The 14,022-nt window shown below is 35.7% G+C and overlaps 1 protein-coding gene across 18 annotated transcripts in view; it reads left to right on the top strand.

Annotated features, from left to right (window-relative positions):
• Window positions 1-14,022, top strand: part of ZMYND11 (zinc finger MYND-type containing 11) — a 130,321-nt gene that overhangs the window by 73,589 nt on the left and 42,710 nt on the right. For 17 of the 18 annotated variants that reach the window (XM_028162914.2, XM_007167476.3, XM_057543098.1 and 14 more), the window contains one exon: window positions 8,990-9,149. In XM_028162914.2, coding sequence (XP_028018715.1) covers window positions 8,990-9,149 — 160 coding nt within the window. Of the gene's footprint in view, window positions 1-8,989; window positions 9,150-14,022 lie in introns of those variants that run through there. The other variant, XM_028162918.2, reaches the window with a different exon arrangement.

The following is a 14,022-nucleotide window of genomic DNA, read 5'->3' as shown; positions in this document are numbered from 1 at the left end:
AGTGGCTGTCTTAATGCACCTTTACCAGCACTGAGAATAATTTTAAGTATCTTGCTCACTTGACAGGTGAAATAGTTTTCTTGCTGTTATAGTTTTATATTTTAAGAATACAGGCTCTTTGTCATATTTGTAATAAAATATTCCATTTTATTGTTTGCTTTTCATTTGCAGAATGGAAGTTAGTGGTAGTTGCTCCAGAGGCTAGAAAAAAAAATAGATTTGTGATGTTTATGTCATGGAGAAATTTCACATTTCTTATCTAGTCAGATATTTTGGATCTTTTCCTCTGTTATGTCCATAGCTTTTATATTCAGAATCTCTGTTAACATCATGAAATTAGATCAATCTTCACTTAAAATTTTGTCTCAAAACTTATGATTGTGATGTTTTCAGTTGAGTCTTTTTTCAGCCCCTGAGCCAGTTCACTGAGGCCAGTTGGGAGCCGTTAGGTACTGAAATTATGGGGCAGTACTGATTTTATCCAGATCATCCAGAGTACACTTAAAATAAATTTGCTATATTTCCATCAAAATGGAGGCCTCTAGCCTTCATGATAGTGTGAAGGTGTAAGTAAGGCAGCGGTCCCCAAACTTTTTGGCACCAGGGACCAGTTTTGTGAAAGACAATTCTTCCACGGACCGGGGGTTGCGGGGAGGTGGTTCAGGCAGTAATGGGAGTGATGGGGAGCGATGGGGAGCAGCAGATGAAGCTTCTTCACTCACTTGCCCGCCGCTCATCTTCTGTGTGGCCCGGTCCCTAACAGGCCTCGGCCTGGGGGTTGGGGACCCGTGAGGTAAGGGGCAGGAGGACAATACAAGGCATTCCTCATATTTTTTAATTAACAGAAAACATACCAGTGTGTTTTTTGGTGGTTCCTTCTGCAGGATATGATCATAGTTATATTGTTTTCATTAGTGTGCCCATCTCTCAATATACTCATTTCAAACTGCATGACACAAGTTTCTGAGATTGAATCATTATTAGAATGGTTAAAGATAGATAATTAATTTTAGGAAATTATGATTCATAAGACTATTTACTTTTGTAAAAATGTTAAATTAGCAATGGCTGTTTCCATCAACTATACTTTTTTGTCTTGGAACATGCAGAATTATCTCAGGGGAGATGAAATAACCCTGAGTTCTGCAGCCTTTTGCTTGGGCACACTTCAGTGCTCAGCACCTGTTGGAAAGTAGCATCCTAGGAGAGACATTGGGAGGGAAATTATTGGAAAGCAAACGGATAGGATGGGAAACAATTAAAAAGCTGTTGAAAAACTTCAGAGAAATTGACTATAATATTTAAATTGTAGACATTTACATACTATTTCATGATTTATACTAAGTGAAATTAAAATAGGAGACTAGATGGCCATTGTAAATGCATCTCAAACCCAAACTGCTATTTTTGTCTCTTTATTTGAAGATCAGTCCTTGTGATGGATATGTAGCAGGTAAGAAAATGAGAGACCTGGAGTGACCTTAACCTGAATTATTAGCATAAGTATTTTCACAGGAACTAAACCTTCCTGAGTACTTGATGATCTAAGAAAAGGAAAAATGGGTTGGGACCCTTTGTTATATTTAAGGTATTGTTTAAGTCACTCAATCCTTCAGAATATATTTATAATTACCTTGGATAGTCTTAAGGCTTATCCAGTATGCTTAGCCTATAATACTCAGTAAGATGACATTACTCCTCATTTGTGTAACATCTGCAGCATTCTGGTTCTGTTCTACTTTTTGAGAAAAACAAGTGAGAAAAAGTAAGGAATTCCTCAAGTTTAGGCATTGCTCTGAACTAAGGAAGTCAAGCCCAACATGCTGTCACTAAGAGAAAGGAAAGTTCTCTTTTCTTGTGCCTTCATCCATGCTCTACTGCTGTTTGAGTGCACAGTGGCTAAGAAGACCCATTTGTGTGGTGAAATTCAGTGGACTAAAATGTATCAAGGAATAATAAAGTATAATGCGTTTCTTGTTAAAACAGCAAACTGGGACTGGAAAGGAATTTTCTTAATAAAAGCTACCAATATCCTTTAGCAAGCATCATATTTATATTTATCACTTTATATTGATAAAATATATCTAATAGTAACCTTCAGCAAGTGTTGTGTTTAATGATGAACTGTTATATGAATCCCTTGCAAGATCTGAAACAAGGATACCCATATTAATACTACCTAAGGGTACATTGTACTGGAAGTCCTAATTAGCACAATAAGAAAAGACAAGTTCAGTAGACGTACTTAGACAAACCTAAAACTAATAAGGGTTTAGCAGGGTTTCCCAACCTTGCTGTACCAGCAACCAGCAACCAGAAAATATTAAATAAAACCCTCTTTTCAAAAGAAACAAAAAACATGCAGTACCTAGGAAAAACCCAAAAGATGTGCAAGAGTTTTATGGGGAAAAATTATAAGACCTTATTAAGGACATAGAAAAAGTTATAAATAAATTAACAATTATGCAAAGTTCATCAGTGAAACTTAACATTACTTAATATTGTAATGGTATTTATTCTCTAATCTAAATCACAGCAGTGTTTTTCATGGATCTTGCCAATTGACTTTAAATTTATTATGGAGGAATAAAGGACAGAAGAGCTAAGATGAGTTTAGAAAGGAAGGAGGGGACCTGCCCAAGATTGGCAAACTTGTGTGGGAGAAAGGAGCTTTCGTACATTTGGATGGATTGTAGATGGTGGCTACTTTTTCGTAAAAATAGTCTTTAGCCGATAGGTACATGAACAAAAATCAAAAGGGAGTACTGTTTAAAAAAAAAAAAAAGTCTTCCTCCTGCCCCTGCCTACTGAACCATTGTTCTTGGAAGTAATGTCTTTTACAGTTCCTAGAATATACCTCTAGAACTCTTATACAGAGATAATTATATAATGTTTTTGAAAAATTGTACCATTTTATACATGATTTCTTTTCACTGACTTTTTTTAAAATTGAAGTATAAGTGACAAATAACATTGTATTAGTTTTAGGTATACAGGATAATGATTCAATATTTGTATGTATTGCAAAATGATCACCATAAGTCTAGTTTAACACCCATCACCACACAGTTACAAAAAACTTTTTTCTTGTGATGAGGAATTTTAAGATCTATTCTCTTAGCAACTTTCAAACATGCAGTACAGTGTTATTAATTATAGTCACCATGATGTACACTATATCTCCATGAGTTACTTATCTAATAACTGGAAGTTTGTACCTTTTGACCACGGTCACCCGTTTTGCCCACTCCCCTCCCCACTCCCCACTCCCCACCTCTGGCAACCACCAGTCTGTTCTCTGTATCAAATGAGCTTTTTTTTTTTTTTTTTTTTTTTTTTTTGGTTTGTTTCACATATAAGTGAGATCATATGGTATTTGTCTTTCCCTGTCTGACTTATTTCACTTAGCATGATGCCTTCAAGATCCATCTATGTTGTCACAAAAGGCAAGATTTATTTCCTTTTTTATGGCTGAGTAATATTCCATTATATATCTATATCTCACATTTTCTTTATTCATTTGTCTGTCCATGGACACTTAGGTTGTTTCCATGTCTTGTCTCATGTAAATATCTTGGCTATTGTAAATAATGCTTCAGGGAACATGGGGGTGCAGATGTGTTTTCATTTTCTTCAGATAAATACCCAGAAATAGAATTGCTGGATGATATGGTAGTTCTATTTTAAATTTTTTGAGGAACCTCCATTTCTTTTCCATAGTGGCTAAAGCAATTTACATTCCCACTAACACTGTACAAAGGTTCCCTTTTCTCCACATCCTCACCAACACTTGTTATCTCCTGTCTTTTTGGTGATGGCCATTCTAACAGGTGTGAAGTGATATCTCATTGTGATTTTTGATTTGCATTTCCCTGATGATTAGTGATGTTGAGCATCTTTTCATATACCTGTTGGCCATCTGTATGTCTTCTTTGGAGTGTCTATTCAGGTCCTCTGCCTGGTTTTTTGCTATTGAATTGTATGAATTCTTTATATATTTTGGATATTATCCCTTATACCATGATTTTTTTATTTATTTATTTTTAATTTATGGCTATGTTGGGTCTTCGTTTCTGTGCGAGAGCTTTCACTAGTTGTGGCAAGTGGGGGCCACTCTTCATCGCTGTGCGCGGGCCTCTCTCGCGCGCGGCCTCTCCCGTTGCGGAGCACAGGCTCCAGACGCGCAGGCTCAGTAATTGTGGCTCACGGGCCCAGCCACTCCACAGCATGTGGGATCCTCCCAGACCAGGGCTCGAACCCGTGTTCCCTGCATTAGCAGGCAGATTCTCAACCACTGCGCCACCAGGGAAGCCCCATGATTTTTTAAACATAATATATCTTAGAACTTATGTCATCTTAATGTCTGTAACACTGCTTCATTTCTTTTAATGATTATATAATAATCCTTGGCATGTTATATTATAAATTAGCCAGGCCCCTAAGATGTATGTTTAGATGTTTCTAATCTCTTCTTGCTGTCAAAAATGCTAAAATGAATTTCCTCCCTTGGGTATTATTTCACACGTGTCTGACTATGTCTATAGGATGAATATCTAGAAGCAGAATTGCTGAGAAGTTCTTGTTTAATCCTCTACAGAACTTCAGAATCAACTTGCCTAGTTTGTGGTGGTGTTCAGTTAAATTATCTTAGAGGCAATTTGGATTTTGTTGTCTTTCATCTAAATATCGAGCATGTCTTTCCATTTGCTCTTTTTTTTATATCAGTAGCTTTTCAAAAATTTCTTCATATAGATCTTGTCCTTTCTTCTATTATTAAGTATTTTATTTTTCTTATTGCTGTAGTAAATAATTGGGGTCTTGTCTTATTTTAAATCTCCTAAAGTTTTTTGTTATGTATGTGTATATGAATGCTATTAATTTTAGTGTATTAGTTTGTACCCAAATAACTGATTAAATTCTTTGATTTAAAATAGCACACTAGCTGATTTTCTTGGGTTTTATAGTTATGTATTCTGCAAATAATGATCATTTTAACTCCTTACCAACTTTTATACCTCATTTCTTTCTCTATTTTCAGCTATGTTGATTATTCCCTTTGGCAGAGTGTCAAAGACATTTTTGGATATTCCTGATCAGGTTAAGGAAGTGCTTATTCATTCCTATTTTGTTAGGGGCTAGACGTTGAATTTTACTAAATAATTTTCAACATGTTTAGAAATTTTGTGATTTTTCACTTTCGATCTATTAATGGGGTGAATTATATTTCTAGATTTCTTAATAATAAATCTTCCTAGAATTCCTGGAATTAAATACCCAGTTATGGTACATTCTTTTGATATTTGAATGTATTAATATATTAACATTAATTTATGTTAATATTTAATATTAGACTGTATATTCAAATATTTTATTTAGGATTTTTATACCAGTATTCCTATGGGACACTAGTTTTCTTTTTCTATGCAATTTTTGTGGGGTTTTGTTACCATTATTATGTTAGATTCCTTGCTTTCCTTCTTTATTATGTCCTGGAAGAGTCTAAATTGCATTGGAGTTACCTGGTCACTAAAAGTTTGATAGAATTACCTTGTGAATATGTCCCTACCTGGTGTTTTTCTGGACAAGTTATTTGCCAACTTCCCCTGTTTATTTCTTTGGGAACATTGGCCTTTTTAAGTATTCTCTTTTTTTCTGTGGTCAACTTTTGGTCATTTATATTTTCCTAGAATATCGTAGTGATTATATCTTCGCACAGAAATGAACAAAGTAGTTGCTTATGACTGTGTTAATTTCCCTTTTATATATGGCTTTGTCTCTGCATTTCTTAGTTTTTATGTTTTTGTGCTTTGTGGCTTCATTCTTGATTAGATTAGCTAATGATGGCTTCATTTTATTTTTCACTGAGGAGGGACTCTTGGATTAATTGTTCTACAATTTTTGTGTTTTTTTTTTCACTAGCACTGCTTTAGCTTTTTAATTATTGTTTTTAGATTTTTTGCAGTTTTCAGATAACCTTTTGATTCAGTGGTTTATGAGAGTTTTCTAGTTTCGTTATTAATGTCTGGTTTAAGTTCACTGCAACTAGGAAATGTCTATATCACTTTCGGAATCTATTAAGGTCATTTTTTTTGGCTGCGTTGGGTCTTTGCTGCTGCGTGCAGGCTTTCTCTAGTTGCAGTGAGTGGGGGCTACTCTTCGTTGTGGTGCACGGGCTTCTCATTGTGGTGGCTTCTCTTGTTGCGGAGCATGGGCTCTAGGTGCGCGGGCTCAGTGGTTGTGGCTTGCGGGCTCAGTAGTTGTGGCACATGGGTTTAGTTGCGCTGCGGCATGTGGGATCTTCCCGGACCAGGGATTGAACCGGTGTCCCCTGCATTGGCAGGCGGATTCTTAACCACTGTGCCACCAGGGAAGTCCCAAGGTCATTTTTATGGCTGACTTCATGGTCAATTTTAATGAATCTTTCTGGGACCTATTGACAAGTTTTTTTTGGATTTCAGAATAAAATCAATTAGATCTGTCTTATGAATTAGGTCTTCTGTATCCATACTTAATTTTGTTCAGTAGATGTTTTTGTGGACTGAGAAAAGTGAATTAAAGTCTCGTAATTCTGTATTCCTGTCCATATTTCCTTTATTTCTTATAGTTTTTGTTTTATAACTACCTATGCCCTGTTTGTCTTTCTTAAAAATGATTTTTGCCCTGATTTCCAAATCCTATCCATTGCAGTATTGATCCCTGTTTCATTTGGATTACATTTTTATGATAGGCCTTTGCCCATTCTTTTTCAGTCTAAGTCACTTTAAGTGTGTCTCCTGTAGATAGTATATTTTTTGTTTTGTGATCCAATGTGTCTTTTTCTTTTAATTGTTGAGTTTAGGCAATTTGTATATATTAGAAAGACAAACTTGTTTGGTTTTGGTCCTCATGTTTAATATCCTTTCTTTTGTTGGTTTTTGTCTTACTACATAATGTGTGTTTTATGAGTTTCTTCAGATAACTTAGAAATTTTGTTTTTTTGTTCAAAGAGTACCTTTATAAACTTAAATGCAGTGGTGTGCTTAATTCCTAAGAGAATTTCTGTTGGCTCCCTATTGTGAACAGTGAGGAAATTAGTACATTTTCACTTTTGCCCATTTCCCTTCCCATATTCCAAACTTCAGTTGATTATTTCCATTGGTGTTGACCTTTATATATCAAAGTATATTTATACCTCTACTGCATGATTTGTCTCCGTTGACTGACAATAAAGTTGACAAATCAGTCTGTGTGGACTGACTCCACCTTGTCTTCTCCTGCCCTTCTCCTACTACAGTGGGGCTGCGACTCCCCACGTCACTTCCTTCTTATCCTCCAGTTAACTGCATTGGCAGAGAAAACAGCACTATATAAAGTTATTTATCTCCTAAACAGAAAACAGTTCTCTTCCACGAACTGTAGACACAGAAGGCTCTGCAGTCCCTCTGCCACGGTATACTCCTTGTCTTGCTTGAAATTCATCCCCTGAGTTTAGAAGTTTCTTCAGTGATGAGTTCTTCCTTTTTTTTTTTTTTTAATTTTTGGGCCACGCCAAGCAGCATGTGGGATCTTATTTCCCCAACCAGGGATCGAACCCGCAACCCCTAAATTGGAAGTGTGGAGTCTTAACCACTGGACTGCCAGGGATGTCCCAAGTTCTTGCATTTTGTTTTTTTGTTTTTGTTTTTAAAATTAATTAATTAATTATGTTTATTTTTGGCTGCATTGGGCCTTTGTTGCTGCGCAGGAGCTTTCTCTAGTTGTGCTTGAGCAGGGGCTACTCTTCGTTTTGGTGCGCAGGCTTCTCATTGCGGTGGCTTCTCTTGTTACAGAGTACGGGCTCTAGGGCCCGTGGGCTTCAGTAGTTGTGGCATACGGGCTCAGTAGTTGTGGCTCGTGGGCTCTAGAGCACAGGCTCAGAAGTTGTGGCGCATGAGCTTAGTTGCTCCACGGCATGTGGGATCTTCCCGGACTAGGGCTCGAACCCATGTCTCCTGCATTGGCAGGAGGATTCTTAACCACTGCGCCACCAGGGAAGCCCTTGCATTTTGAAAATGATTTGTTTTGACTGCTTTGATACTTAAATGACAGATTAACTGGATACAGAATCCTTGTGTCGTACTTAATTTTCTTGCAGACCCTTGGGCACTTCTGCCCTGTCTTCCAGCACAGAATGTTTCTCTGGAGAGACTGAGGCCAGCCTGGTTTGTCTCATAGTATGTTTTTGTTTTGGGATATCCTAGTTTACTGGTAGAGGGTGTTGGGGTTTGATTGGAGGGGAATGGAAAATGGCACAAATTCAACTGTAGCTGTAACATTTTATTTCCTTAAAAAACAAAATGATATGAAGCAAATATGCCATGTGTTCAGTATGATTGCTGAGTACAAGAGAATCTGCAGTATTATTCTCTGTGGTATAGGGTGTGTTTGAAATAAAATTTTTTAATTAAAAAATATGCCATGTAACTATAAATCAGGGAGAGCTTGTATTCTTCAGTGATCTAGTTCAAAATATTTTTAATCGAAAATCACATTTTTGCCTTATTGATCACAGCATGCATTCTTGTTTTCTTTATATGTTGACAACCACTCGTGTAATTCCTGTATTTTCTTTAGTGTCATTCCCTAAGTTTTGAGTAAAAGTACTTTATATTCTAACATCTTGAAGATTATAAAATTCTAGACTTAGAATCTGTAGAGTGGAGGTTAGTGACAGTTGCTACAGAGGCTAGAACTAAATGGGATGTGTGACTAAAATCTGTTAAATGATTTGTATATGCTAGTTTGGAACTATTTTGAACAAATATTCCTCTAAATATACAAAGTAGATTTAAGGTTTAAAATTTCGTGATAATTGAAAGAGTTAAGTATTGAGGACTGGCTTTTCTCTCTTTCTGCAGGGCTCTGTAAAGTATGTCACAATAAAAGAGAAATCACCTCTATTTTCTTATTTTTATTCGTTTTTATTTTTTAGTACTAAGGGATTTTAAATTTGTTTTTCCTCTGTATTCAGGTACATGTCTCGAGTCCACGGTATGCATCCAAAAGAGACCACTCGTCAGCTGAGCTTGGCTGTGAAAGATGGTCTTATTGTGGAAACGCTAACAGTGGGCTGCAAAGGTTCAAAAGCTGGTATCGAACAGGAAGGATATTGGTTGCCAGGCGATGAGATTGTAAGTTTTTTTTATTTTATAAATCTGGAACGTTATTTAAATATAACCCATAGAAATTTATTTTCAGAAGTTTAGTAATATTCACTCCCACAGTTTTTATTAACATTAAGGACCTGTATTGGTAGGATGGATACTTTCCTTCCTGATTCTTTACGAGAAAACTTGGAGCCTGCTTTTTCTGTCTAGATTACCTTGAATCTGAAAAATAAAACAAAGGAAAGCCCTTTTAATGTACGCACAATTTAATGGTATTCCTAAGCGTTTTCTTCAGTAAATATTAGTAAAAAATGTTTCGATGAGGATAATGTTGATGCCATCTAGACAGATTTGAAAGGGATATATACTTTTTTACTTAGGGGCACATATAGAAGTACATTTTTTTAATGTAAAGGTTGGTTTCATGTGTAATATTTCTGTCTTCCTACCTTATTTGCTTTTGATTTTTCTAATACCTTCATGAAAAGTCTGTTTTTGTAAAGGAAAGCTTTCAAATATAATAAACATTAATTTTTTAGTTCTGAAAGGAATAGATTTAGTAATTAGATACATTGAGAGTGTTTTATCATGAATTCTCTAAAACCTAAAATTATAAAAATGATACAAAATCTTAAAATTGGTTATTTGTGGAAACATTTCCCCAAAACATTGTCTTTCCCTTTCTGGCTCTAGGCAATTGAGCCAACACACAGACACCCACCTGTCAGGTCTGAGAGCAATAAACAAAGAACACTGTTTTCTGTGGGGAGCTGGTCCACAGAGGCAGCTATCAGTTATATACTTAGAGAAGCTGTTAGTTTTTTACACTGTTATTATCAATTTATTATGTGCCTTGAAAGTTTCTGGAAAGAAAATTCACGTTTTCCACAAACAGAAAACATGGAAGAAAAAAATGTTTAATTTCATTGGTATCACTTGATTTGTGCACTAGAAGTGTTCTTGAAAACTTAGGTGAAAATGTTTATACCAGCATAATTCTTCTGTAAGCTAATTCTTCTTTACCTTACAGAAAAGTAAAGCTTTTTGCCAATAAAGAAACTTTGGGTGCTAGGCCATAATAATAATAATAATGTCAAGTGACATAAATCTATCTACAGCAGACATTTAAAGGAGGGCCATGGTTAACTGATAGCTTATTATACACTCAAAATAATCTAGATAATATAAAATTTCTAATCCTAAAACACTTAGCCATGCACAGATTTAGTACAGAAGGGTATATTGATACTGGGTTGGCCAAAAAGTTTGTTTAGATTTTTCCATAACACGTTACAGAAAAACCCGAACGAACTTTTTGGCCAACCCAATAATTTCTGAGATTTATATAGTAACTAACCAATAGTAAATGCAACTTAATCCACAGGACTTTGGTTTGTGGATCATGTGTACATTTTTTCATAAAAGCGATTTTATTTCTCCTTTTTAGATTTGTCCTTTTCCATGTGCTTTTTTTCCCCTTCAAGTTGAGGTTTTTTTGTTCAGTTTAATTCAACAAGCAATTAATGAGTTGTATGTTCATGACTGCATTAGGTTCTGTATTCTACTTTTATTTTTACATGTTCTTACTGCATATATTTTTATAGCATCATCCTTTTTCTTTTTTCTAGATGAAATCTTACATGTAAATCAAACAGTGTATACAGATTTTATTAATTCTGGTTGGTTCTTATTCACAAGCATTTTTATACCAAGTATGCATATATGATTTAAGTACAACTAAGTATATAAAAATTATACCTAGTTTATGAAATATGCAACTATTAAAAATGCATAGGCAATGTAGTGTAGTTGAAAGAGGTAAGGTCATATATGTTACAATTGATGGGGGTTTCAATCCCATCTCAAATATTTTTTTAGTTGTGTGACCTTGAGGAAATTTCTTAACCTCTGATCCTCATTCCTCAGCTGTAACAGGGACACATTAATATTGCTTTCATTTGATTGTTTTGAGGATTAAATGAGATTATCTATAGAAAGCATATAGCTATGTACTCAAAGCAAGTTTTTGACCAGTGAATAAGTATGTTTAAAACAAGAAGTGCCTATATATAGTGTAGCAGAAGCACACAAATTTCTTACTAAACAGCAAGCAAAAATTCCCATCACGGTTTTTTTTACTTTTAACCCGTAACCTCAAACACAAGATTTGTTACGAGATTTTCCCTTAGGATGATGGATCTATATTAAAGGCGCAGCTATAAAATGATGAAACTAATTATATGTGCATCTCATGGCTATGGCCGGTGGACCACCTGGCGACCCCGGGGCTGTCTGTGTGCTACAGTTTTCACGCCCTAAGAATACTCTAGAAGGACACGTGACTGACATGGGTCACGCTTGGCACAACACAGTCATCTTACAATGGCCAGCTCTGTGTGTTTGTAGGGACTGTGTGGCCTGTGCATGCAGGCTGCTGTGTATTGGGGCCGGTTGTGAACCGCACAGCTTAGGAAGTGCCATCTACTTCTCAGACATCAGGTACTTGCATGTTTATTCAGCAGATCTCTAGCATACGGCAGTAAAGCGGCCTGTTCTAACAAAATCAGTCTTAGGGAAGGGTCAACCTTCTAATTGGCACAAAGGTACTTTGTGGGCTAGTGACAGCCCTGCATGCTGGCGTTTCAGTCTGGGACTCTCCTTTATAGTTTCTCCACTTTGTATGTGATATGATTCCTCTAAAAGCTTGAGTCTTTAGATTGAAAGGTGTACGTTATTATTTATCTTGTTCACTTTCTACTCATTATCAAGAGAAGAAAAAGTCAAGTAGGTATATATGGCCTTGGGAAGGAAAGGGATAGGAGTTTTTGGCTATTCATTTTTAAACCTTTATTCAAAGTTACAAAGATTCTTTACTCAGGAAGTTCTGTCATTTGAAAAATGGTAGTAAAGCTCTTCTTCTTTTCCTTGTATAACCTCTAAAAATAGTAGCTATAGCTCAGAGGTGGGGGAAAAGTTGATTCCTCTTGATAAGTCCCACAGGTTATATCCCTCGAGATACCTTGTATTAGCAAAGAGGCTGGAATCCTCTTGTATTCACGGCCACGATTATGTTGAGAAAGAGAAGGTAGGCAAGAGTGTCATTTCTTTAGGCCACTCAACCGTCATTGAGCAAAGAGTCTGTTGTGTCATGTTTTTATTCCGCCTCGCTACCTTTTTTCCAATGCTTATTTTTTAAAACTTGATGCAATTGAGAAATATGCATATCTTGAATAATATTATTTTTATTAAACCCAGCTATCGTGTAATAAAAGCCTAACTCTAAGACTATTTCAGGATATAATTATATATAACCATTTAAGAGGAAGCCTGTGTAAGTCAAAGAGTAGCCTCCATTGTACTGAGATTCTTTCTGCTAGGAATGGAATGATTTTTAGACATTCTGAGATGCTGATCTTAACCACCATTTGTATCTCTATTGAAGTGATAATGTATTTGGAGAAACTATGATAAAATTCAGCAGTAGACAAGCATCTTCATGGTGATATTTTAAATATGTCCATTTGAGATAGTAGAATGAAAAACATAATTATTAAAAATGAGGCCTCTCTCAATTTTAAATGGTTAGCTTAAATATTAGCAAAATTAAACAAGTAAAGGTATATGTACCAACCAATTTTTAAAACGACAATCTTGCTGAACCTGGGCAACACTCTTGTAAGTTTTCTATGGTAATCTTTAATTTCCAGATTTCTGTCATTAATATTCACTCATGATCTGAATAATTCTTCTAGAGATCGTTTTTAAAGCTTTTGAAATTATATTGGTAAAAGGCCAGTAGACCTGGGCACAGTGTGAAACTGTTGTGTTATATCAAGGCTTGTTTCTTTTGATTTTTTTTTTTTTAAAGAAAGACTACATGTTTCCATAGATTGCTTCATCATCCGCTTGCTCTAAACTAATGTACATGGATGGCTACATTCAATCCATATTTGATCACGATATTTCACATCCTCTAGTCTAACAACTTGAGAAATATATTTCTTGGGCAGAATTTTACCATTGCTCAGCTGAGTTGAGTTTGGTATTTAGCTCCCTTTGTAATAAATACAAGTTAATTTCTTATGAGTTAAACTCTTAACCCACTAAAGATAGGAAGGTCTTATAAAAATATTTAATGTAATACAGGCATACCTCGTTTTATTGTGATTTGGCTTATTGTGCTTTTTTACAAATTGAAGGTTTGTGGCAACCCTGCGTTGTCAGATGATGGTTAGCATTTTTAGCAATAAAGTATTTTTAAATTAATGTCTGTACGTTTTTTTAGACATAATGTTATTGCACACTTAATAGACTGCAGTATAGTGTAAACACAACTTTTATGTCACTGAGAAACCAAAAAAATTCGTGTGACTCACCTTCTTGCAATAATAGCTTTATTGCGGTGGTCTGGAACTGAACCTGCAGTATCTCCGAGGTATGCCTGTATGAGTATAGTAGGGCAGGTGACCTTGAGTTATGGATCATTTGCAGATAAAACATATCAAACATGTGTTTTAATATTGAGGCAGTTGACATTATTTATTTGGTGACTCCCAACTTGATTCATCGTCCCTGGCACAAAGCTATGATTCTCTCCTATAATTTGACAGATACTTTTTATCTGACATTAAATAATTTGGTCACCAGTGTAGAGGATGACTTTAAAGTGTAAAAAAGGTGATGTTTGCTATGAGACTACTTCTCTCTTTACTTACCTGCCAGATCTGGACTCAGGGTCTCATTTCTTCTTGCGTGGTTAATGCCAGTCCAAAAATAAAGTATCAGCTTAGGAACCACAGCTTACATTTTCAGTTAAAGTCCTTCCACCAGGTTTGAGAGCAACTGCAGACATGAGCTCAGGTCTTGGCTGGTCAGCCCTGCTTCAGCTTCAGTACTT

The sequence above is a fragment of the Balaenoptera acutorostrata genome, chromosome 3, assembly GCF_949987535.1.
Source record: "Balaenoptera acutorostrata chromosome 3, mBalAcu1.1, whole genome shotgun sequence".
Lineage (NCBI taxonomy): Eukaryota > Metazoa > Chordata > Mammalia > Artiodactyla > Balaenopteridae > Balaenoptera > Balaenoptera acutorostrata.
The sequence above is the reverse complement of the archived record's forward strand: the minus strand, read 5'-3'. Positions and strand labels throughout refer to the sequence as shown.